The following is a 25,816-nucleotide window of genomic DNA, read 5'->3' on the forward strand; positions in this document are numbered from 1 at the left end:
AGGAATGCATTAGCAGAACTAATCTCAGGTGGTATGGTCATTTAAACAGAATGGGCGAGGAAAGATTAGCAAAACAAGTGTTCTCTGCCAAGTTGGCAGGAAAACGACCCAGAGGAAGACCAAGATATAGGTGGATTAATACGGTACAACGTGCCTTAGATGATAGAAATATAAGATCTGATAATGATAATATTGGAGTCTCGACAAGTAACAGACTGATTTGGAGGAAAATTGTAGATAGGAAGTTAGTAATTATTATTATTATCATTATTATTGCCTCCATGGAGTCAAAAGACTCATCATGGGAGGTCCTTTCTAAGAACATAAAGTCTGTCAAGATTCATCGAGGTGAGGTTCCCCTTAAGAAACACAAAGTCTATCATGCCACTCCGTAAACTCATTGACCGTTCTCGCTCTCACCACTCCATCAGGCAATGCATTCCACGGTTCAACCATCCACCACACAAAGAAACTGCTCCTCACCCTCTTGCTCACAGTTTCCTTTCATAACTTCCAGGGATGGCCTCTTGTCATCACTCCTTCCCGCTGTTCGACCAAGCGAAAGAACTCCCCAGTATCAACCCTGTAACCACCGCTCAATAGTTTAAAAGTTTCAATCATATCAGTTCTCCTTCTTCTATCCACCAAACTCTGCAGTCCACATTCCCTCAGCCGATCCTGATAACCATGCTTGTACAGTCCTGAAACCATCTCTGTCATCCGTCTTTGTATCCTTTCCACAGTTAATTTATACCCTTCAAATCCTGGGGACCAAATATGAGAACAATAGTCTAAGTGTGGTCTGATCAGAGACTTATACAACAGAATGATAACCCTCTTATCTCTGCAGGTCAGTGTCCTTGTCATAATTGCAGCAATCCTCTGTGTTACCTTCACCACCTTTGCAATACGTCACCTAAATTTGAGGTTTCTATCAATCATCAACCCAGATCTCTTGTCTCCAATACTTCCTCCAGTATAACTCCTCCCATAGAGAATGCAGTATCCCATCGATGTTTCCCAAACTTCAAGACCTTACATTTTGCTGCATTAAACCGACATCCCCATTCATTTGCCTATCTATCTAGCTTATTCAAATCCTCTTGCAAGGCTACCACATCTGCACCATTACTAATAATCCTTCCCAGCTTCGCATCATCTGCAAACAACTGAACATTGCCCTGCAATCCACTGACAATGTCATTGATATAAAGGTTAAACAATATAGGTCCTAATACTGAGCCCTGTGGGATCCCACTTGTAACCCTCTGCCTCCTTGAAACTGCTCCACCATACACAACTCTCTGATACCTATAAGACAGCCAATCCTGAATCCAGATGATCAATCTGATATCCAGACCCATGTGATGCAACTTAAATATTAGCTTATCATGTGGCCCTCTCAAATGCCTTCGCTAAATGTAAGAAAATTGCAGTATATGCCTTTCCCTCATCTAATGTTCTTGTAACTTTATTATAAAAGGCTAGCATTTTGCTAAAACAAGAACGCCCTTTCACAAATGCATGTTATTACCCTCATTTGCCCAATGCTGTATACGGTCCCGCACTAATTTCTCCAAGATCTTAACAACTACTGATGACACACAGACTGGCCTATAATTAGACACTTCCAGTCTGTTATCACCCTTATGCAATGGCACTATCTTACCTTCCTTCCATTCCTTGGGCACCTTTCCCGCAGCCAGACTTTCATTGAAAAGCCAGGTTGAAGGCACTGTCAGTACCCTAGTACATTTTCTCAAAACTCATGGTGAAATACCATCCAGTCCCAAAGCTTTACTGACATCCAGAGTACTCAGTATCTGAAACACACTCTCCTCCTGTACATCTAAACCTCGAACCAGCCCTATCCCTCTAGCATTAAAACTGACTCCTCTAGGATGAAATACTCCAATAAAGTGTTCATTGAACAATTCCACTATGTCTTCTGCATCAGTCACTCAATTCCCATTTTTATCCCACAATATCATTCTTCCACAGTCATTTCTCCTCCTACTGGCCACATAGCTAAAAAATTCCCTAGGATTTTCTTTGGATCTTAGGGCTAATCTCCTCTCATATTCCAGTTTCGCTTTCCTTACCACACTAGTCACTCTTCTGGCCTGTGTCTTATATTCTTCATGCATCTTCTCTTCACCTGTCTCCTTATATCTCTTCCATAGCCTCTTTTTTGTATGCAACTCCTGTTTATTATTGTTTTTCATCCACTTTACTCCAAATTGTGTTCTCTTCTTCACTCGTGGTATACAACTTACCATTGCTGCTAACAAATATTCTTTCACAGTTTCCCATGCACTAATGATATCCCGGCCTTCCAATTCCTCCTTCCATGAAACTTCCGAAATTGATGTCTAAGACTATTATAATCACCTGCTTTATAATTCCACATAAGTTCCCATCTCTTTGATACTCCTGCATGTCTATTCATTTTCCAAGTCAAAACCATATGGTCACTCCCTCCAGCTGGTGTGAGAGATGTCATCTCAGTTATTATTAACTCTTTTAATGCTATAACTAAATCCAAAACTCTTGAACCTCTTGTTCCCTCTGTTACATGTTGCCTAAGACATTTGTCCCTCAAGAATTCTAGAAATTCCATTCCCCTATTGCTACATGCATCTTCCTCTCTCCAATTTATACTACTGTACTATAGTTAAAATCTCCCATAACAATCATTCTTCTTGCACTTGCCAAATTTAACTGTCTAAACACATCCTGGTCCCCATCTTCTGTGCTCCTGGGTCTGTAGCAACACCCCACTAAATATCCTGTCTTGCCTACCTCTACCTCACACCATATGCTCTCAAAATTATTTGTCTCACTTCCTTCCAAAGCCTCCACTCTTAGAGGACATAGGTGATCACTTATCATAAGCAGTACCCCACCACTATGCTTTCCCCTCGTATCTTGACGAAAAATGCTGTACCCAGTGACTTCTATTCCAGTTATTATATCCCCTTCTGTCAACCACGTCTCATTGATCCCAATAATGTTTGGCCAGGCTGATGCTATCTGCGCCACCAATTCCTCTCCCATTCCGGATACTCCTGGCATTAGTATATAGCATATAAATGCCATTGTTTCTATACCCAGCATTATTCCTTCTAGACTCCACTGGGCTCAGTGTTACCTGATGTTGTTTCCCTTCTCCCAAGTATCCATTCCCACAAGATGCCACCCCTGCTATCATCCTCCCTGGGACACACTGACTCGTTCAGAACAGCAATCGATTCAGATGCCTACGTCCTTCCTCATTCAAATGTAAGCGGTCTCTCGCATACAATTCTTCTCTTTCCTCAAATGCACTCCAAGCATCCACATATACCAGTCCTCTCTTGTCACACATTTTCGCTATTATGCCATTCAATATCATAGTTCTTCTGCTCATCTCATCATTATCATACCTAGGCAACACACACACACACACACACATTATTTTTCCTCTTTCTGTCTTCTTCCGTACAGCCTCAAGCAAAAATCTCATATCTCTCGCTGCCCGACTCACATTACCACTCAAGTCATTTGTTCCTACCATCCTAATCATCTCATCCATCCTTTCACCTCTCTTAATTGCCATAGCCACCCTTTCTATTGTTCCTCCTGGCAAACACTCCTCACGCATCCTATCTTGAACACCATGAATCAGTCGCCATACATTACACCTCTTACCATTCCCTCTCTCCTATTGTTTCCATTCTCTCCTTTCTTTCATTTCCATAGATCTCTCTCATTCCCTCTCCATTACTGCTATTCTCTCTTCTAGCATTCCCATACCCCTCTCTCTCTCTCTCTCTCCTACTGTTTCTATTCTCTCCTCTTTTAGCACTCCCATACATTATTCTCATTCCCTCTCTCCAACTCTTTCCATTTTCTCCTCTTCTAGCACTTCCATATCTCTCTCTCATTCCATCTCTCTTACTGTTTCCATCCTCTTGTCGGCTAGCATTCCCATACCTCTCTCTCTCATTCCCTCTCTTCTACTGTTTCCATTCTCTCATCTTCTAGCACCCCCATACCTCTCACTCATTCCCTCTCTTCTGTTTCCTTTCTCTCCTCTTCTAACGCTCCCAAAATTCTCTGTCTCCCCTGCTCTGATTCGGCTTGCATTTATCTCTTCCATTCTCCTAATCTTATCTTTCGTACTTCTGCTCTGATTCACAAGACATTCCACCTCCTCTTTCAACTCATCTATCTCCCTCTTCAGGTCAGTCACTCTTAATCTAAATTCACTCTTCCAAATAAAACCATCTCCTAAACTTTCACAGTCACTCACGCCTTCCAAACTATCAACTATTATTTTCTCATTCGTATATATATATTTTTCATTCTCTCCTATCACACTACTTGTCTTCCTACATTCATTCCCCATTCCTGGAGCAACAATGTCGGATACTGATATTTCGAATGCAATTATTTCCTCCCACTGCCTGCATTTTGCGCACATACGCTCTCCGCTCTTTCACAAGCCACATATCCAAATCCCGAGACGCATACATGTCGCAAGTACTGCATGCCACAAAGTCCCTTATGATATTGCTTATAACAGAGTTCTTAAATGGCGGAGGACTTGGCAATACATCACTTGGGACTGCAGCTGAATCCGCCATCATTCTTTACTGCCGAATAGCGTAATCGTTAATTATTCAATTAATAAATTCCGTTAAATAAATAAGGAAAAAAGTACAAACAATTACAAGTAAAACAAAACCTTTAAGTACACTAAATAAAATGAAATATAACTAAATACAGTAATGAATGAAAACTTAGCTTCGTTTTGTCTTCCGCCGTTATGCATTCGATTCCGACGGTAACCAAAATATATTATATCGTGACAGCAACTAACTTCAAAAAAACAACCACTGAAATACAGTCCTATTCAGAGAAACAATTTAGCACTCAAAAACGTAGAAAAACGGGGGAAAAAAAACGGACTATTCACCGATTAAAAATCGCTTTCTTCTGCACAGCTAAAATTCACTGCCACGTAAATTATGTAAATTTTTCATGTAGTACTATCATATCCTGTACAGCCCTTAAGGGTACATGTCAGGAATTTGATGATGATGATAGTTACTAATTAAATTATCTCTATTGTATTTCTAAATCTAATGCAAGATACGTATATGCAGCAATGCTGCAAGGGTATTTGGAATACTTTGCAAGGTCAATAGGACACTAAAAGTAATAAAGTTGTATAAGTGCTGATTTCAGTAATAGCTTATATGTCAATCAACAAGTGAATGCTCATCAGTATTGTGAAATGCATAGACTTTACTGAAAGGAAAAACTCAGTAATGATGTTGTTTCAAGTAGTGCCTCCCTAACTTGATGATTGTTTCATGGATGATTCACTGCTATAGTCATTTTTAAATAAAAAAATAGTACCGCCTTGATAAAAATGTCACAATGGCCTTATACAGAAAGCAAAACTGTTTGCTTCTTTGCAGATAAAAGTAAGTCTAAATAAACACTGATACTAAAATATAAGTAAGCCTTTAAAAAAATAAACAGCTGACTAGAATTTTGCATTAAGATGACCATAATACCAAAATAAAGACTATGCTCAATCAGTAAATAAGCAGAGCAGACTGCACTTATCCTCTCCCCTAAGTAAAATGTTGTGTTTGACACACATGATACTATTCAGAAAATGTGTTTTCTTTCTTTCTTTTCTTTCTTGTAGAGTTACGTTAGTCTGCTACCATTACCAAGGCAACACCATAGTGTGTCATGGTTACATGTCATGGCAAGTGGTAGCTAGCTTTATATCCTTCAAGAGTTGAAAATTTTATCACTTGGTTATTATATATATTTAAAGTAGCTATGACATTATATTCCTGGTTTTGTCCTTGATCCAAGTGCAAACACTCTGCAAGCTAACTTGTCTGCTTACACTTGGATAAAGGATTAAACCAAGAAATATAATTTCTTGGCATCTTTAATTAATCTATCAAAAGTGTACAGCCACACTATACATTGTTTAGCTTTGTAGCCACATTATGTCCTATGGAACAGACTACAACTCAAACTGAATTGAAATTTTTGTTGAAATCGAGAATGTAAGTGATAAAACATTGATTCATATACAATTTTTAAAAAGATTATGCAGCTCTTCCCCCACCCCCATTTTTCTTTGCTTTTTTTTTAACATTGGAAGATATGTATTTTATTATAATATGCTATAATTTTAGAAAGCTTTTGTTTAAACATATGTTTATTTTTAGTTTATATTTGTGTGCTGCAAGCAAGACATGTTGACATCTATATTAATTATTTATTTATTTTTAATTTTTGGCCACTGGAATCTTGCTTATAAATAAAATTTCTTTAGATAAAATAAATTTATTCAGATAACTGCACAAATTTGTTCATATTAACTGCAAATATTGAAATTTTAGTATTGTTATGCTGATAACCAGAAGCGGCCACTATATTCACAATGTGAAAATAATTTATTTAAATTACTTCAATGTTTAAATCTTGTGAAAATAAATAAATAAATAAATAAACGTTAGAAATTTTGCTTGTTTCATGACAAAATTATAACTAACTTTCCTGCACTATGAAAAGAAATTTGTCACCATTTCAAGCAAAGTGCTCAAACCAATAATGATGGTGCAAAACAGTGGATTGAAACAAAGGTTGTTCTACTGTATTTCTGAGCATGTGCAAAAAGAATGATAACAGATTATTAAATGTTCCAGAGGAACATCTTTCTGTGTCTCCAACATATTAGGATTCAACAGAATTAAAAACTGGAATGGCTTCAGTACAAGAACAGTTTGTTAGAAATAAAGGCGGGCTGAGAAACAGTTGAAAGATACAGCTGAGTTCTTCATCCATATAAGACTTATTTAGTTAAAATAAACTGAAGGAAACATTATTGTTCTCCAATGCAAATAGAAATGTGTCCAACAAATTTTTATTTATGAATCATGAACTTAACGTATTACTTTAGATTCTCAGTCTAAAAAGTGATGTGATATATTTCTTTTCTTTTTTTTAAATTGAAGATGTAAATTTAATTTTAAAGATTCAAGACTCAAGGTCTTAATGTGTTAAATGATCAATAGGGTTACTTAAGTGGATCAATTACTTTGAAGTTGAAAGTTTTTTTATTTATTTATTTTTTTTTTTTTTACCTTGGGTTTATTATATGTTACAGATACGAAGAAATTATATACTTGGTTTTAATCCTTTTCCCAAGGAAGCAAAACAATCTTTTGCACATGAAATATATTCACATCTGAGCTACTTCTATACAGAGGTTAATGACTTCATATCACTTGCTTCAGCATATATCCCACAATGCAAAGCACCCCTCCTCCTTTAGACATGTATAATACTATGCATAATAGGAAGGGCCAGGTTGGGCTCCCATTGATGACACCTCAATAAAGGTTGAAACCAGTCTGGGTAGTGGCCCTGCCTATTTCTTTGTATTTTTAACGTATAATAAACCCAAAGTAAAAAAACTTTCAACATCTTTCTCCCATCTAGAGATTTTTTATGAGTAAAGTCAAGCACCTTTTGACTACTAGTATATGAGATATATATATGACTTCTGCATTACTTCAACCTTGGTATCTCTTACAGGTCTGGCTCCCACTGATGAGACCTCAATAAAGGTCGAAACTGGTCAAAACTGGAAACATTATGGGATACATACTAAGGAAGTAATATGAAGTCATTAGCCATTACATACAAGTAGCTCAGACATGAATATATTTCAGGTGCAAAGGATTCTTGGGAAAAGGATTAAAACCAAGTATATAATTGCTTGGTATCATTAATGTGTGGATAAACTATATATATGATATCCTGGGAAAAAAAATCTGTATGCAACTTGAGATTTGGACAACTATACACTACAATATTACACTTTGTTCACCACATTATATTAAGCACCTTCTGTACAACACAAAATCAATTAAAATTTGTGTTGAAATCCTAATAATATAACAAAGGTGATTATGATTGAATAATATATAGTTTTTAAAAGTTTCATATCATTCAGTGACAGCCATCAGTTAATCTTTTAAAGCCTCCAAAATTAAAGGTGGACTATTCTCAAGTATATAAACTATAGCTAGAATGTACTGATTGCTAAATCACATTTTACACTTTATTTCATTTTTTATTTTGCATTTTCTACCCAAATTAAGCACAAACATGACTGTCTAAGTTCCTAATGTTTGCCCTAGTCCTGTTTATTAGTACTGTAATACTTATTTACTAACTTTTGGTCCTCTTGGTCCAGGAGGTCCAGCCATTCCTTGTTCTCCATCAGGACCCTAGAATCAATAAAAAAGTAAGGAAAGATTGTTAAAATATGTTTCATAAATTGCCTTTTTTTTTAAAACATGCTAAAGAAGAGAGCAATTCTATCAGTTATGAACAAAAAACAAGGTCCAAGGTTCAAGAAATGACAATTTATACACATAGGATATAAAACCTATTTGCTAACAAATAAAAACATATAGTTCTTCTTAATTGAAAATTTCACACATACTTAGCAACAGAGTTGGTAGGCTCATTGTAAGAGGTCTGCTTTAGGTAGCAGAAAAGCTATAATACCACTCCATGAACTCATTCAGTATTTGCATTTTCACTGCCTATTAGACAACGTATTTCATGCATCCACAACAAAATCTACTTCAAAAACCCTTCATAACTTACAAGGAGAGTTCAAATATAATATGAGAAGCACACCCAAGAATAGTACTGTATTTATATTATGTAACCAAGTTGTAGTCTCAGCAGTCTGATAAACAAAATATTATTGCTTCCTCTAAACATGATAACAGAGCCATACAGGTGTTGAAAGTTTATTTTTCACTTGGTTAGAATATAATAAATTTAGTTTAATCCTTTATCCAAGTGTGAGCAAACAAAGTTTGCACCTGAAAGTATCTTCAGGACTGGGATAAGGTGGTACAACACCAGGGCAACTCCTTGCAAAGGTGGAGCAAGCTAACAACACTCCTATCTCAGTATCTCCTATAATGCAAAACACATCTCCTTACTTGCTCCACCTTTGCAAGGAGATGCCCTGGTGTTGTACCACCTTACCCCAGTCATGAAGATACTTTCAGGCCAAACTTCGTTTGCTCACACTTGGATGAAGGATTAAACTAAATTTATTATATTCTAACCAAGTGAAAAATAAACTTTCAACATCTTTCTCTAAATCCAGAGTAATTTATTAAAAAGGTGGCACACCATTTAGCAACTCCTATAGGTAGAGATGACCTTGTTAATGCTTCTGGCTGGTATCTCCACTTGGGCCTGGCTCCCACTGAAGAGACCTCAATAAAGGTTAAAACTAGTCTGGGTAGTGGCCCTTTCCCTTAATGCATAACATTAGACATATCTGCAAGGAGATGTGTTTTGCATTATGGGAGATACTGAGATAGGAGTGTTGTTAGCTTGCTCCAACTTTGCAAGGAGTTGCCCTGGTGTTGTACCACCTTACCCCAGTCCTGAAGATACTTTCATTCGCAAACTTTGTTTGCTCACACTTGGATAAAGGATTAAACTAAATTTATTATATTAGAGCCATACAGGTGTTAGAAAATAAAAACTGAATCTCACAGTCCTAGGGAAAAAAATAAAATATCATATAATCATGATAATATGAGACAGATGTGATTCAAATAATTTTATTTTCTTCCTTTTTATACTAAGTTGGGATGAAGAATTTTTTCTATTAAACTAATGAATAATAAAGGATTAGTATTTTTTCATTACCTCATGAACAGGATAACTCGTTAAAGTGAATGCACTGTAATTGCTTTAATGAGCTCTCAGAGCTTCAGAATTTTACAGGATCATTATTATTATTATTATTATTAATCCCTGATCTCCATGGAGTCAAAAGTCTTATCGCAGGAGGTCCAAACTCCCTCACGCAATAAAGATCACAGACCAGTGCCTTAAACCCATTCACAATTTCTGCATTCAATACATGTTCAGGTAGTGCATTCCACCTACCAATCATTCTCCATGCAAATAACTTTATTCACACTTTGTACACTCCTGCTCCTTATACAGCTTCCCAAGATGGCCTCCTGTTTTGCTCGTTCCCCTCTACCCTATGAGAAATCTGATCCGCGATCCGCATTAATCTAGTTACAACACCTCACTAACTACTTCTATTCACAAGACTATGCAACTTACATTCCTTCAATCTCTCCTCATATCTGACATTATATATCCTTGACACAGACTTAGTTAAACCATCTCTGGACTCTAGTGGCACACCCAGAGGGGGGTGCAAGGGCTCTGTCCCCCCCAAGAAAAAGGGAAAAAAAAAACACTAGAAAATTTTCCAAAAATGTTTTCCTAATTAAAATTCATTTTTTTTATTTATGTTGTGCTGTGTCTTCTATTTCTATACTACTTATGAATTAGCGATCATTGCAGATGCTCAGTCATAGGTCATATGCGATGCGTAGTTTGTAGTCTCAAATCGTCTACTCAACTCCCCCCCACCCAAGATTAAATCCGTGCACTACTGCTGGACTCTCTCCAATACATCACCTTCCCCTTGAAAATCATGTGACCAAATATGTGCACAATAGTCCATGTGTGGCCTGATCAAAGCTTTATACAAGAGAACCATAACCTCTTTGATTCTGCATGTCAATGTCCTAATTATTGTCATAACTCATTGTGATGTTTTTATAATTTTAGCAATGTGATCCTAACGTCAAGTCTCTGTATACCATCACTTCCATATCTCTCATCTCTTCTACCACCTTCAAAATTTCCCCATTAACTGTATACTCTACATCCCAACCTTACCTACCAAATTTCAAGACATTGTACTTTGCTACAGTAAATTGAAGCTTCAATCAACTGCTCACTTACACAGTATGTTGAGATCCTCCTTAAAAGCCAAAACATATGCTTTATTTCTCATAGTTCTTCCAAACTTTACATCGTCAGCAACAGCCTGCTATCCCCAGTTCCCAATAACATACAGATTAAACAATAATGGTCTCAAAACAGATTCCTATAGCATTCCAAAAGAGGTTAGTCAGTATCCTCTTTGGAATAACCACTATTCCATACACAACCTGCTGATTCCTATCTGAAAGCCAATCAGCTATCCAACTCATTGGACTGTTATCTAATCCCATTCATTTCAATTTGGTTACCAGATAGGCATATGATAGTCTCTCAAAGGCACTTGAAAAATCAAGGTATACTGTCTAAAGGAAAAGCCAAAACATCTGCTTTATTTCTCATAGTTCTTCCAAACTTTGCATCATCAGCACCAGCCTGCTATCCCCAGTTAAACAGGTCCCAACAACATAACATACAGATTAAACAATAATGGTCTCAAAACAGATTCCTATAGCATTCCAAAAGAAGACAATCAGTATCCTCTTTGGAATAACCACTATTCCATACACAACCTGCTGATTCCTATCTGAAAGACAATCAGCTATCCAACTCATTGGACTGTTATCTAATCCCATTCGTTTCAATTTGGTCACCAGATAGTTATATGATAGTCCATCAAAGGAACTTGAAAAATCAAGATACTGTCTGACCACAGATGAGAGACTCCTCGACACTTCTGTGCATGGCAGAAGAAGGCGAGTCCATTCCGATAATAGGGTAATCGATGCAGTGAGTGCTAGAAAATTAGCTTTTCTTTTGGGAAAATTCTAGTTTTTAAAGTGGTAACTATTTTGATTGTACAACAGTTGGAAAATTTTATATTTAAAGCATGTCATTTCGTGTGTTGTGATGAATTCGTACATCACCTTAGTCCTTTCTTCTCCTTCACATGAATTGGCTCTTCTTGGCACTGTGCCAGCCAGGGCCAAGTTCTTGCATCTGTGGTCGGACAGTATACTACTGTATATGCTCCCTTATCCAATAAATCATCACCTTGTTGTAATACGTAAGCAGATTGTTAAATCATAACATCCCATACTATGATTTAACAATCAAACCATGCTGAGTGAGTAAAGAATATTGCTGTTATTAATCCTTTTCAGAGTACTTGTCTTCATCAACCCTTTTAACACCTCAAGAGAAACTCTTAAGGTGTTAAAAGTAGGCCTATAATTTGTAGTCTGAGCCTTATCCACCCCTAAGAAGTAGAACAATTTTTTCCTACCTTCCACTGCTTTGGGACTTGCCCTGTTACAACACTCATGTTAAACAGGTTGGTCCTAAAAGCGCCATTAATTCCCTAGAGCATTACTCTAAGACACACAGTCATATACCGTCGAGTCCTTATTAGCATCAAGTTTGTCCTGCTCATTCACCATTAGTCCCTCCTCCACCATACACTTTACACTCCAGCTTCTCATGATGTTTCCCTCATGATAATGAAACACACTGATAAACTGTTTACTGAATACTCAGCTATATCCTCTGCATTGGTTACATGAATCATGATAATTGACTGTCATCAAATATTATCATCATCATCATCAAATTCCTGCCATGTACCCTCAAGGGGTGTACAGGATATGATAGTACTACATGAAAAAAAATTACATCATTATTAACTTCCTATCTACAATTTTCCTCCAAATCAGTCTGTTACTTGTCAAGACTCCAACATTATTAGATCTTATATTTCTATCATCTAAGGCACATTGTACTGTATCAATCCACCTATATCTTAGTCTTCCTCTGGATCGTTTTGCTGCCAACCTGGCAGAGAACACTTGTTTTGCTAATCTTTCTTCGCCCATTCTGTTTAAGTGACCATACCACCTGAGATTAGTTCTGCTAATGCATTCCTGGATGCCGACAATGTCAAGTTCTTTCCTAATATCCTTGTTTTTAATATGATATTGCCATTGATGCCATCTGTTCACGCCTCTAATCTTTCTCAGGACTCTCATATCTGCGGTCTCCCAGCTCTCAGAACAATAAATTAAAACTGGTTTGAACACTGTTTTGTACATAGCTAATTTAGTGTTCCGCCTAATTTCTCTCTCACTCCATAGGAATTTATTCAGCTGACTTCCTACGATACCAGCTTTGTTGTCTATTTCCATATTTAATTAACCATCTTCAGTAAAAATCGTGCCTAAGTAGCTGTAATGTTTCACCTGTTCCACAGATTCTCCATTCACAACACAGTTGACATTTTCAATGATTCTGCCTATTTTCATTGTCTTTATCTTTTTATTGCTGACCTTCATACTATATCTATCACAACAGCTATTCAATTTAGTCAGAGAATCTTGCAGACTTGCAGCGGATTTATTTAGCAATATAACATCATCCACATAAAGCAAAGAGCTGACATTAACATCTCCAATTTTGATATCATGTTTAATACCACTTTCTTTCATAATGTGATCCATATAGATAATGAATAACAGAGGGGATAATGTACATCCTTGTCTCACACCAGATTTAACATTAAACCATCTTCCTGTACTTCCTTCAATTCTAACTGCTGACTTACAATTCAAATAATGACTAAGTATTGCTTGATATAATGCCTCATTGACACCATATAACTGCAGCGTATAGAATAGCTTCTCTCTCTCTTGGCGCCTTGTCATATGCCTTTTCCAAATCGACAAAACTTAAATACAGATCTCTGTTATATTCCCATGCTTTCTCGACTATTTGTCGTAAAGTGAAGATCTGATCCTGACAGCCTCTATTTGGCCTGAATCCAGCTTGTTCTTCACCAAGCTTTTCTTCCACAATTCTTCTCAACCGTTTATTATTATTATTATTATTATTAAACAAGACCTCATGGAGTCAAAGACTCATCTAGGAGGTCCTTTTATCTCACACACACATCTCATCATACCGGGTTTTAAACATTTTCAAACTCCTTGCAGACACCACACTCTCAGGCAAGGCATTCCAATCATTCACAACTCTGCACGAAAAAAACCTGCCTCTCACTCCCCTACTCACACCCTCTTTATACAGTTTCCAGGTATGACCTCTGGTTCTCCCCTGATCTCCCACTATTCTCTGTAGAACTTCTCCACCATTGATCCTATAACAACCCCTTACCAACTTGTAGGTCTCTATCATATCTCCCCTCTTCCTTCTCTCCACTAGACTCTGCAAATTACATCTTTTCAATCTTTCCTCATACTCGACATTCCAGAGGTCAGAAACTACCTTAGTCAGTCGCCTTTGGACCCTTTCCAACATCTCTTCATCCTTCTGAAAACCAGGTGACCAAATCTGGGCACAATAGTCCATGTGTGGCCTAATCAAAGCCTTATACAATGGAACAAGAATCTCCCTACTTCTACACGTCAGTGTCCTCCTCATCATTCCCAGAAGTCTTTGTGTTGTCTTCACAATTTTGGTGATGTGTCCCCTAAATTTTAGATCCTTATCCACTATCACTCCCAGATCTCTTATTTCCTCTACTTCCAACAATATATTCTCACCAAGCATAAATTCTGCATCCCATCTTTGTTTTCCAAATTTTAAAACCTCACATTTTGTAACATTGAACTCGCATCCCCATTTGCTTGCCCAATCACTCAATTTATTCAAGTCTTCTTGCAAGGCCACAACATCTTCACTACTCTTTATGGTTCGTCCCAACTTTGCATCATCTGCAAACAACTGAATATCTCCATCCAAATCTTTGCCAATATCATTAATATACAAGTTAAATAGTAATGGCCCTAAAACAGATCCCTGAGGCACTCCACTAGTGACTTTCCTTTTCCTGGATATTGCACCCCCATACACAACTTGTTGATACCTATCAGATAGCCAGTCTCCAATCCAATGCACTAATCTAATATCCAACCCCATCTGCTCTAGTTTGACTGTCAACTTATCATGAGGTACTCTATCAAAAGCTTTTGCAAAATCCAAGTATATTACTGTGTATCCTTCTCCTCTGTCCAAGGAAGCAGTCACTTTATTGTAATAAGTAAGTAGATTACTAAAACACGACCTCCCTTTAGCAAATCCATGCTGTCCATCAAAGATTATACCATTGTTGTCAACCCAACTCTGGATCCTAGTTCTCACAAGCTTCTCCAACAACTTAACCACAACACCTGACACACAGATAGGCCTATAGTTTGATGCTTGAGTTCGATCACCTCCTTTATGAAGTGGCACAATCTTGCCCTCCTTCCACTCTTTAGGGACTTGACCAAGTGCAAGACTCGTATTAAAAAAATATGTCAAGGCAGGTTTCAATTCTCTGGCACATTCCTTCAGAATACGCGGTGATATATTATCAAGTCCCACAGCCTTATTTACATCTAGTTTACTCAACTCCCCAAACACCTCTTGCTCACTTACAGTCAGTCTCTCCTCCCCATCATCAACTGCTCTTAATCTCTCCATGAAGTCACATTCACAAGATTGAAAGATCTTTATGAACTGCTCATTAAGTATCTCCACCACACATTCTGCAACAGCTGTCTTTATACCATTTCCTCCAATCAATGTCATCCTTCCATAATCATTCTTTCTTTTGCTGGCTACATATCGAAAGAACTCCCTAGGATTCTTTTTAGCTTCATTAGCTAACTGCTGTTCATACCTCTCTTTAGCTACTCTCACCAACCAAGTCACTCTCCTTGCCTGGTCTTTGTAGAACTCATGAAATTGGTTACTTCCACTTCTCTTATGCTGCCTCCACAATGCCCTTTTTCTCTGTATTGCATGCTTAATCTCTTTATTCATCCATCTCACACCTAACTTATTTAACCTTCTCACCCGTGGTATACATTTAGACATTGCATCCACTAAATATTTTTTGAAAATCCCCCAAGCTGCATTGATCTCTTTTCCAGCTAACTCCTCATTCCATGCTACACCTGCAAGCTGTCTCCTGAGCTCTTCATAATCACCCCCCTTGTAGTTCCACATATACCCTTTTTTCACAGGGGTCCTTGCACTGCTGGCAACCACCCAAGTAATCACCTCATGGTCACTTTCACCAATTGGTGGATGATTTGATACCTCATTGATAATTACATCCTCCGATGAGATGACCAAGTCCAAGACCCTTAATCCTCTTGTGCCCTCTGTTACATACTGTCTGAGGTAGTTATCCCTCAAACACTCAAGAAACTCATTTTCTTTACTTCCAGTTGCTATCTCTTCATTCCAGTCTATATTGCCATAATTAAAATCACCCATAATGATCACCCTTTTCTTATTTGCTTGGCTTATTTGACTATACATTTCACTATCACCACCATCCACATTACCAGGTCTATAACAACATCCCACCAAGTATTTGATTCTATTCACCTCTATCTCACACCATACTGCCTCAAAACCACTGGCCCCATTTCCCTCTTGCATCTCTACCTTGTATGGACATAACTCTTTCTCTATCATCAATAGCACTCCCCCTCCCTTTTTACCCCTTCTATCCTCACGAAACACATCATACCTTTCCATCTCTATTCCTGTCAGGATGTCATCCTCATCTAACCATGTCTCACTTATTCCGACAATCTCTGGGTGCACAGACGCAATTAGTGCAACCATTTCATCCGCCTTGTTTCTTATACTTCTAGCATTGGTATACAAACACAACAACTCATTTCTGGATCTACAGCTAGTTCCACTGATACCACTCACTCGATGTGATCTCTCCATGCTGGACTGGGGCCATTTCCCTTTCTGCTTCTTCATTTTAGAACCCTTTGCAATTCCATCTGTTTCCTTTTGATCCCTGATCATCCCATTACCTTCCTGCCTACACATTCTCTCACCTCCTCTTGGAGCATCCACCTTTCTCACGCTGTGTATCCCTGTCCACCCTGAGCCTCGCCGTTTCCCTGCTCCTCTTGCACACCCATTCTCTCATTTTCTATACTCATACCACTCACTTCCACATTCATTTCCACTCCTTCAATCTCTCCTGTCTTACTCTCCTGCTCTTCCACATCACTCCCCTCTCGATCTGATTCATTCTCTCTATTCACTTCTCTACCTTCCAGCAGCAGTCTCTCCAAGCGACTCACACCATAACCACTCAAATGCAGTCCATCGCTCCCATACAGCTCACTTCGTCCCTCAAACTCATTCCACACATTAACAAACTGTACTCCCATCTCCTCACACATTTCAGCCAGAATATCATTCATAATCCTTGCTCTCCGCCTCATTTCACCACAATCATACCTAGGCAACACACTGACCACCCTTCCTGTCACACTATTCTCCTTTATCTTTCCAAGCAGTCTCCTGACATTCATTTTGACATGCTCTTTGTTCTCTCTCAAATCATTCATACCAATTAATACAATTAACTCTTTTGCTCGTTCCCGCCTCATATTCAATGCCTCAATCACTCTACTCATTTTACCGCCTGGAAAACATACCTTGTGCATTTTATCCTCTAGCACACCTTTAATAATGCAGTCGCCATACAACGCCACTCGCTCATCTTTTGTTATCTCTTTCATGCCATCATGATTTATTTTAATAGTTTTGACCTGAATTCTCTTAATTTCATTCCGCATCCATTTCATTTCTTGCTTCATCCAATCCAATTCACCTTCTGAACCTCGCGACACATTCACTCTATCATTAAATCTTTCTAACTTTCTAACTCTCGACCCCCTCTTCTCACTTTCCCTCTCATTCATCCTTCTTTGTTTCCGTACTTTCGGTCCAACATACGTCCAACTTTCACTATCATTCTTCTCACTTTCACTCTCACATATCTTTCTTTGTTTCCGTACTTTCGGACTAACATGCGTCCAACTTTCGCTATCATTCTTCTCACTTTTACTGTCATTCATCTTTCTTTGGTTCAGTACTTTCGTTCCAACATGGTTCCAACTTTCGCCATCAGTCATTCTTTTTTCACTATCATTCATTCTTTCGATTTTTTTTACTTGCGATTTCTGCACCACGCCATTTCTACTTTCATTCGTTCTCTCAATTTCGTTTCTTTCCGCCTCACTTTCGTCCCTTTTAACATCCGTTACGGTTGTCAAATCGCTCTTTTTCTTTTTTCCTGATTTTTTAACATTTTTTCGCCTGTCTTTCTCGCCATCCTCTTTCAAACGTGCACTCACGACGCAATCTGTACTAGCACTTTCTGTCATCAACTTCATATTCGCATTCACAATTCCTTGTTCAGGTCACATTTCGCACACACCCTTCTTCCATCCGCACTAAACATCCACAAATCATTTATGTAGTCGAAAGAATACATATAACAGACCTCACACTTAACGAACCGACTGAAATCCAAATTAAAATCATGGAATGACAATGCCGCCGCCATTTTTTTTTTTTTTTTTTTCTCTGCAGGTTACTAGGTCTAATATTAACGTTTTCGTATTTAGTTTAAGCAAGAAAAAAAAACCCACACTAATAATATCGGTAGCGTACGTACAACGTTTACAGCCGCTCTTACTTAAACAATTACGCATATATACTTAATTATTCCTAGTAAAACTTATCTGAATCAGGAGCTCTTCAAATCACGTTCGTAGCACATGGCATACTCGTAAGTATACTTATCCTAAGTAAGTATACTTATACTATGCAAGTATACTTATCAAGTATACTTGCATAGATCTTGCCAGGAACACTCAGTAGGGAAATACCTCTGTAATTCTCACATTCAGTTTTATTTCCCTTTTTATATATGGGTACTATGAGAGCTCTACTCCAATCATCGGGAATTTGTCCCTCTGTCCAGGCTTTCTGAACTATGCGGTGCAGCCACTGTAAGACTCTTATACCACCATACTTCAGCATTTCTCGTCGAATATCATCTACTCCTGCTGCCTTTCCACATTTCAAGCCTTTGATGGCTTTTTCTACTTCAAGTATGGATATATATTCCTGACTGCATGCCTGGTCTCAGTGTTTTTTACCACTGTGCTGTCATCACTGCTTGTTTCATTTAGCAGTTTTTCAAATTAATTGCTCCATACTTCAAGGATATCTTTTTCTCAGGTTTTCATGTCACCTTTATCATCTCTAACTCCTTTTACAGCACTCTTTCCTCCATTCCTAAGTTTCTTCAACAACCTCCAGAATATTTTGTCACTTTCTTGATATTTATTTTCTATATTCTTGCCAAAGTCCTCCCATGACTTTTGTTTAGCTAGTTTTACACAGTGTTTAGCATTCTTGCATTTGTCTCTGTATTCTCTAAGAGCACAAGCTGACTTATTTGACAGAAACTTTTGATATGCTTTCTTCTTTTCCTTCACTGCCTCTTTAACTTCCTGTGTTCACCAGGGAGTTCTGATTTTTTTTATCCTTGCAGACAACCTCACCACATGCCTCTCTGGCAGAATCAATCAATGTTTTCTTCAGAGTTAGCCAATGAATCTCTAAGGTTTGATTCCTGTTCTCAAACTCTTTCATTTTTTCTTCAATAATCTTTGTGTATTTTAGTCTACAGTTCCCATCTGAGAGCTGCTCAACTTTTATTCACTTTAAAACTTTCTTACATGTTATTCTTTACAATATGAAATTCAATTTTATCCTGTTCAAGACTAAATAGTGATCGCTTCCAATTTCAAATCCTCTGTACATTCTGGTGTCCTGCACCAGAGAGAAAACATCACTATCAACAATAACATAGTCAATGAGACTTTTCTTACTCCTTGCCTCTTCTCTCCATGTGAATTTGTGCACATTTTTATGTTGGAACATGGTGTTAGTAATAACCAGTCCATGTCCTGAGCACAAATATAACAGGTATTTGCCATTATTATTGGCTTTGCTCTTTTCTCCAAATTTTCCCAAAATATTTTTGTATGTCTCACAATCATTTCCTACTCTGCTATTCAGATCACCAACAAGGACCAACTTTTCCTTTTTCATTTTGTCAGTTGCTTTTTCTAAAGCCTCAAAAAATTCCTCCACTTCTAACTTAATAGAATCTTCTGTGGGACCATAGGCACAAATAAGTCTCATTGTCCAGTACCCCATTCTCATATTTGGCCACATTACTCTACTTGAGACTGACTGCCATTCAAGAAGATTAGCCTCATATTTTGTGTTGAATACTATGGCTACTCCTTCTTTTCCTTGTTTGTCATTTCCTGAATATAACATCTTGTATTTATTGCTCAGAAAGATCTCACCGGTTTTTATCTTTTTTGTTTCAGTCACTCCTATTATGTCAATCTGGTACTTATCTAATTCCTCAGTTAGCTCCATTTCTTTTCCATTCAGGCTTCTTATGTTGATAGTACCGATCTTTAACTCTGGTGATGTTGAGTTGGGGTTTGTTTTCAGATTTGTTCTAGTAGCTGTCTTTTCGCTGTTTGCCCTGGTTCCCCTGGCGAAAACAACGGGGGCCTTGTTTAACCAGGCGACGCCCGAGCCGGCATGAAATTTTGTCATGTTGTACCATCATTTTTTTTTATTTTGGTTTAACCAATAAAATACAATTTGGTAGGCTAAATCCCAAATTGCCAGCCCATCCTCGTTCGTTCAGTATCCAAGTAGATACCCAACAGGGTGCACCATGAGAAGGTGAGAATTGGACATTAGGTCAGAAGCCCTAGTTGGTTCTCCGCATTCCTTTAAAGGCTATGTGGAGGTCTTCTCTCGGTTATACAGCTTTGACCCTTAAGCACCCTGCAAATATTATCATCCTCTCATAATCATACTTTCTTCACCTTGCCACATATCACAAAAACTCGCTAGGATTAGCTGTCTTTTTCTGTCTTTACCAACAGAGTTATCTTCCTAGCCTATTTTTTGTATTCTTTATGCAAGTGATTATTTTCAACATTCATCTTGTGTTGCCTGCACAGTGTCCTCTTCCAGATTTCATGCTTAATCTCTGCCACAGATTGAAAAAAACTCATCAGAATTTTTCTCAGGCTGATTGCCTACTTTCTGCTCATACTATACTTTTATTATGTTAACCAACTAAGTCACCTCCCCAGCCTACTCTTTGTATTCTTTATATAACTGATTATTACCATCATTCATCTTGTGTTACCTCCACATACAATTCAATTTGTCCCTGAATCTGACCTCTCACAGTCACAAACTGTATTTCTCTCTCTCTCTCTCTCTTCAGACATTCCGCTATCATTACATTGAAGATCTTTGCTCTCTGACTTGGACAACATGCAAACTACTCTTTGTGCAACACTGTTTTCTTTCAATCTCAGCAAGAATCCCCTGATATTCATCCACACATTCTCCCTATCCCCAAACAAACACAACCACTAACTCGCTTATAGCCTTACATTTCATATCCAACATCTCAATTACCCTGTTCAGCCTCCCTCCTAGAAAATAGATTTGTGCACCCTCTCCAGAACACCTTTTATAACAGAATACCTTTACAAACTGCTTATTTAATATCTCAACCATATCCTCTACAGTGGTTATCATTCTACTATTGATAGATTGATAGAAGATGCCCCAGATATGTAATGCTGGTAACATGAAGCTAATGTCTCAAACCAGGTATCCAAAGGTACCGAGCCTCCTGGACCACTTGCAGCAACAATAATAAAAACACAACTCAAAAAACTCCATGCTGGCTCAATCATTGCCGCGAATAACAAGGATCGTGTTGCTTGTTGGGAGGAGGGCAAGCTTCAAAAAATAAGTTACAGTGCCATAAACAACACTTTCTCTCAAGATTTGTTCCTTAAACATAGAAAGACTATCTAAATCCAAAGCTGAAGTCATCGTAAAAATAGCCAAAGACAAAATGATTGATGTCCTGGCTCTCCAGGAAACCCATGTGCCTGACACAGCTCTCAACTGACTAAAGATCCCAGGCCTAATTCTTGTATCTTATAACTGCCATCCCAAACATGGCCTGGCAACCTACATCCAGCCTGGTCTCAAGGACAAAACCCAATGTGTGCCTGAAACAGAATACTCCATAGGTATTAAAATTCAAAATACCACCATCTATAATGTCTACAAACCACCATTGCAATCCTGGCCTGACCAGATGGACTGGCCACCACCTCATTCTGCTATCTATGTTGGTGACTTCAATTCATCACACCATGTGGGGCTATTCCTCTAACAACCAAGATGGTGATAATCTAGTTAACTGGATGGATACATATAACCTGTATTTAATCTATGATGCCAAGCAAGAAGGCACTCTTCACTCAGCCAGATGGAACAGAACCTACACCCCCGATCTGTGCATAGTCTCTAAAGACTCTGAAGACCACCTTCTGCCAACAACCAGAACCATCCTCAACAGATTCCCTAACAGCCAGCATTGTGTTACACTAATAGAGACAAGTACATCAATCCCAATCATCAGTGGAACACCAATCGCTAGATGGAACCTTCGCAGGTCCAACTGGAATGTATTTGAAAAGCAAATTGAAAAGAAAAACATCATTACAGCAATACCACCCACCCCTAATTGCTATCCCTGATTTGTCAAGCTAATCAAAACTGCAGCCAAAACCTCTATTCCTAGAGGCTACAGAAAACAATACATTCCATGCTGGAGTAGGGAAACCGAGGAACTTTTAGCCAAATATGAAAAAAAACTGAAAACCCAACTATTGCTAAGAGTTCATAGCAACGTTTGACAAAAACAGAAAGGAAAGATGATGGATCTCAACCATCTATGAACTTGACTTCACCAAATCTAGCTGGAAAAGCTGGTCACTTCTGAGAAAATTAGGCGGGCGGGCAGGTGTGTGTGTAGGGGAGGGCAGAACCGACAACATACAAACCACCAGCGATAACGCCTGATCAAATGGCGAATAATTTACTGAAAGCCTCCAAGATAAGTCCCAGCTCCACCAGAAAAATAACTGCGCAATCTTCCATCAGAAAAAATCTGAAGATGGCCTCTAAGCTTCCTGAACTTGTACAGCCAGTTTCTCTTGAAGAGGTGTAGGAAGCCTTAAACCTCACCAAGAATGGCAAGGCTGCAGAAGTAGATAATATCCTCCCCGAGTTTCTAAAACATCTCGGCCAAGAGGTCAAACATAGCTGGCTGCCCTTTTCTCAAATATTATAACAACTGGAAAACTACCAAAACTGTGGTGGGAAGCCAAAATAATTGCTGCCTAAACGAGTAAAAGATCCAAATAATGTCAAAAATCTATGACCTATCTCCTTGCTTTGCTCCACCTTTGAGCTCTTTAAATGAATTCTCCTTAAAAGAATTTCACCACTCATTGAAAGAGCACTCCCGATTGAACAAGCTGGCTTCATGCCAGGAAGAAGTTGCTGTGACCAGGTCCTGGCCGCCCTGACAACATGTCACTTTCTATTTAACATTTACATGTCTGACTTACTACAAACCAGCTCAAGCAAATATATATATGCAGATGATCTTGTTATCCTACACCAGTCTACCTCCTTTGCCAAACTGGAAACAACCTTGAACACAGACCTGAACATCCTGGAGGTGTACTTCAAGCAGTGGTACCTGAAGTCAAATCCAGCAAAAACTGTATCCACAGCATTCCACCTGGACAATGCAGAGGCGAATCGACACCTCAACCTCTCTTTCTGTGGCAAAATGGTAGAACATGAGCCTCACCCGAAATACCTTGGAGTGAGCCTGGACAGAAGCTCAACCTATAAAAGGCACATCACCAACCTGTCCATCAAAGTTAAAATGAGAAATAATATCATCTCATGGCTTGCTGGAACAACCTGGGGTTGTGGGGCTGATGTCTTAAGGTCGTCTGCCTCATATTCTCTGCAGCAGAATACTCTGCCCCAATCTGGGAAAGAGGTGTGCACACTACAATTATAGACACCCAGCTAAACTCTACCATGCACACAATTAGTGGGACACCGAGAAGCACCTGTCTTCCCTGGCTGTATGTCCTATCTAACATTGTTCCACCAAATATATGGAGAAGACAAGCCATGATTAAAGTATTTAATAAAGTAATGAGAACCCGCTCCTGACCCTACACCAGACTCTCATAAATCCACCTAATATTCACCTAAAATCATGAAACCCTTTCTGGTCCATGGACGAACTCTCTTCAGCTGCCTAACCATCAACACCTGACATGTGGAGAGAACACTGGTCCAACAATCTTCCAACAAATGGTTTCCTGGTTGAAGATCCCTGTGCTACACAGCCTAGTTTTGCCCTTCCTAGGAAAGTTTGGTCACCTATCAACAGGATCAGAACTAACCAGGGCAGATGTGGCCACCTACTGCATAAATGGAGACTATCAGACGACTCTAATTGTGACTGCTCCCCCCCCCCATGACCCAGACGATCATTCATATTGTGAATGACTGCCCAAGGTGCCAATTTCATGATGGTGGCCTCCAGGATATCTATGAGGTGACAGATGAGGTCCTGGATTGGTTTTCTGGTCTGGACACTGACCTGTAGCTTTTGCCATAAGAATAAATAAATAAATAAATAAATAAAAATTCTACAATTTACATCAACGAATATCAGAACACAATGGCAGTATGCATGAGGGTAAATAGTAGAGCTACAATCAGCACAACTAGGTGAATAGTGCAAAAATCAATTTGTGGAGAGAGAGTGAGCAGGAGACGAGAGAAAGTATGGTTTTGTAGGAAGTGCAATATTTTGTTAGACTATGGGTTAACAAATGTGAAACAGACTAAAGGAATGAAAGTTAGCATAAATAGAAGAAACAGAACAAAAGGTAAGGAGACTGAGGGACTGAAAGAATGCAACAATAAAGAAGTAGAAGTAAGTGATAAGGGAATGAAAGGAAGCATGAATGAAAAAGCAGAAGTAAGATATGGCAGTATGGGAAATAGCGAGATTACGGGAGCGACAAAAAGTGAAATTCTGGAATGCAAGATTTGAAGAAGAAAAAAGTTATTTCAAATGAAAAATGAAATGAGGAATATGCAGAATGATATAAGATGATTAGTGAAAGTGTGCAAAAGAATAGAATGAAAGAAAAAAAAAGGGGTAAAAGAGGTCATGGGTAACAAGAAGTGACTGAAGCAGTGTATGGAGATTCCATTGTTAGAATATTGGGTAATCAGAGAGTCCATAAGGTATGCAATCCAGGAGGGATAATGGGGCAAGATAATTCTGCTTTAGACATGAGGAGGAAATGAGCAAGAGAATTAGTGATAGTTGTGTGTGTGTGTGGGGGGGGGGACAAATGATTTAAATAAACATAAGGAGAATGTCAGTGTGGATATCAGGAGATTATTGAGGAGATTGAAAGATAACAGTATAGTGGGAAAGGTTGTCAGAAAGGTTGGTGAAAGGTTGTCTGCACTCCCTTCTCCTCACATAGTATAGCCATGTGAGGAGAAGGAGTGCAGTTTGTGGATATACAACTTGTACTGAGGGAAGAATGGAATTATATAGACATGTCAGATTGCATTTAAATGGCTTTAGATGGGTGAACTGGAGAAATTGTTGCTAGATGGAAGTGCAATATGTAATGAAAGCATGAAATTTGAAGTAAGAAGTGAAGCTAAACATCAGGAGAGTGGTACTGAAGAGACTGAAGTGATTGGCAATGGAAACAGTGGTAGTGCGAGAGATGAAGAGAAAACGAGAATGCAAATTAACAGGAAAAACAGAGGAGCCAAGGTGGACAGGGAGACATGACATAGGGAGAGTGGATGTTGGCAGTATTAGTGAAAGCATGTATGGGGATGATCAGCATAAAAATTAAATGGATCAGAATGAGAGTGGGGTAGTTGAGACTGAGCAGATATATGTGGTAAATGGTAATAAAGGTGATTGGGCAAGGGCAGGTGTGGTGAGAAATTCACAACCAACAAGAGTCTTGGGTAGGACTGGTTATAAACCTAAAAGTGAAAAACTGTATTTATTTACAAATGTCAGTAGTATCAGAAATAAGGGAAATGAAATTGTTTCGCTGACTGAGTG

At 38.5% G+C, this 25,816-nt stretch overlaps 1 protein-coding gene across 1 annotated transcript in view; it reads right to left on the minus strand.

Moving 5' to 3' along the window:
• LOC150098029 (uncharacterized) overlaps positions 1-25,816 on the minus strand; it is a 995,665-nt gene that overhangs the window by 544,644 nt on the left and 425,205 nt on the right. The window contains exon 22 of the mRNA XM_090406661.1: positions 8,262-8,315. Within this exon, the coding sequence (XP_090262787.1) occupies positions 8,262-8,315 (54 nt within the window). The remainder of the gene's footprint in view (positions 1-8,261; positions 8,316-25,816) is intronic.

This window comes from Typopeltis vanoorti, chromosome 16 (genome assembly GCF_054136105.1).
Source record: "Typopeltis vanoorti isolate ZY-2024b chromosome 16, IOZ_Tvanoo_1.0, whole genome shotgun sequence".
NCBI classification, from domain to species: domain Eukaryota; kingdom Metazoa; phylum Arthropoda; class Arachnida; order Uropygi; family Thelyphonidae; genus Typopeltis; species Typopeltis vanoorti.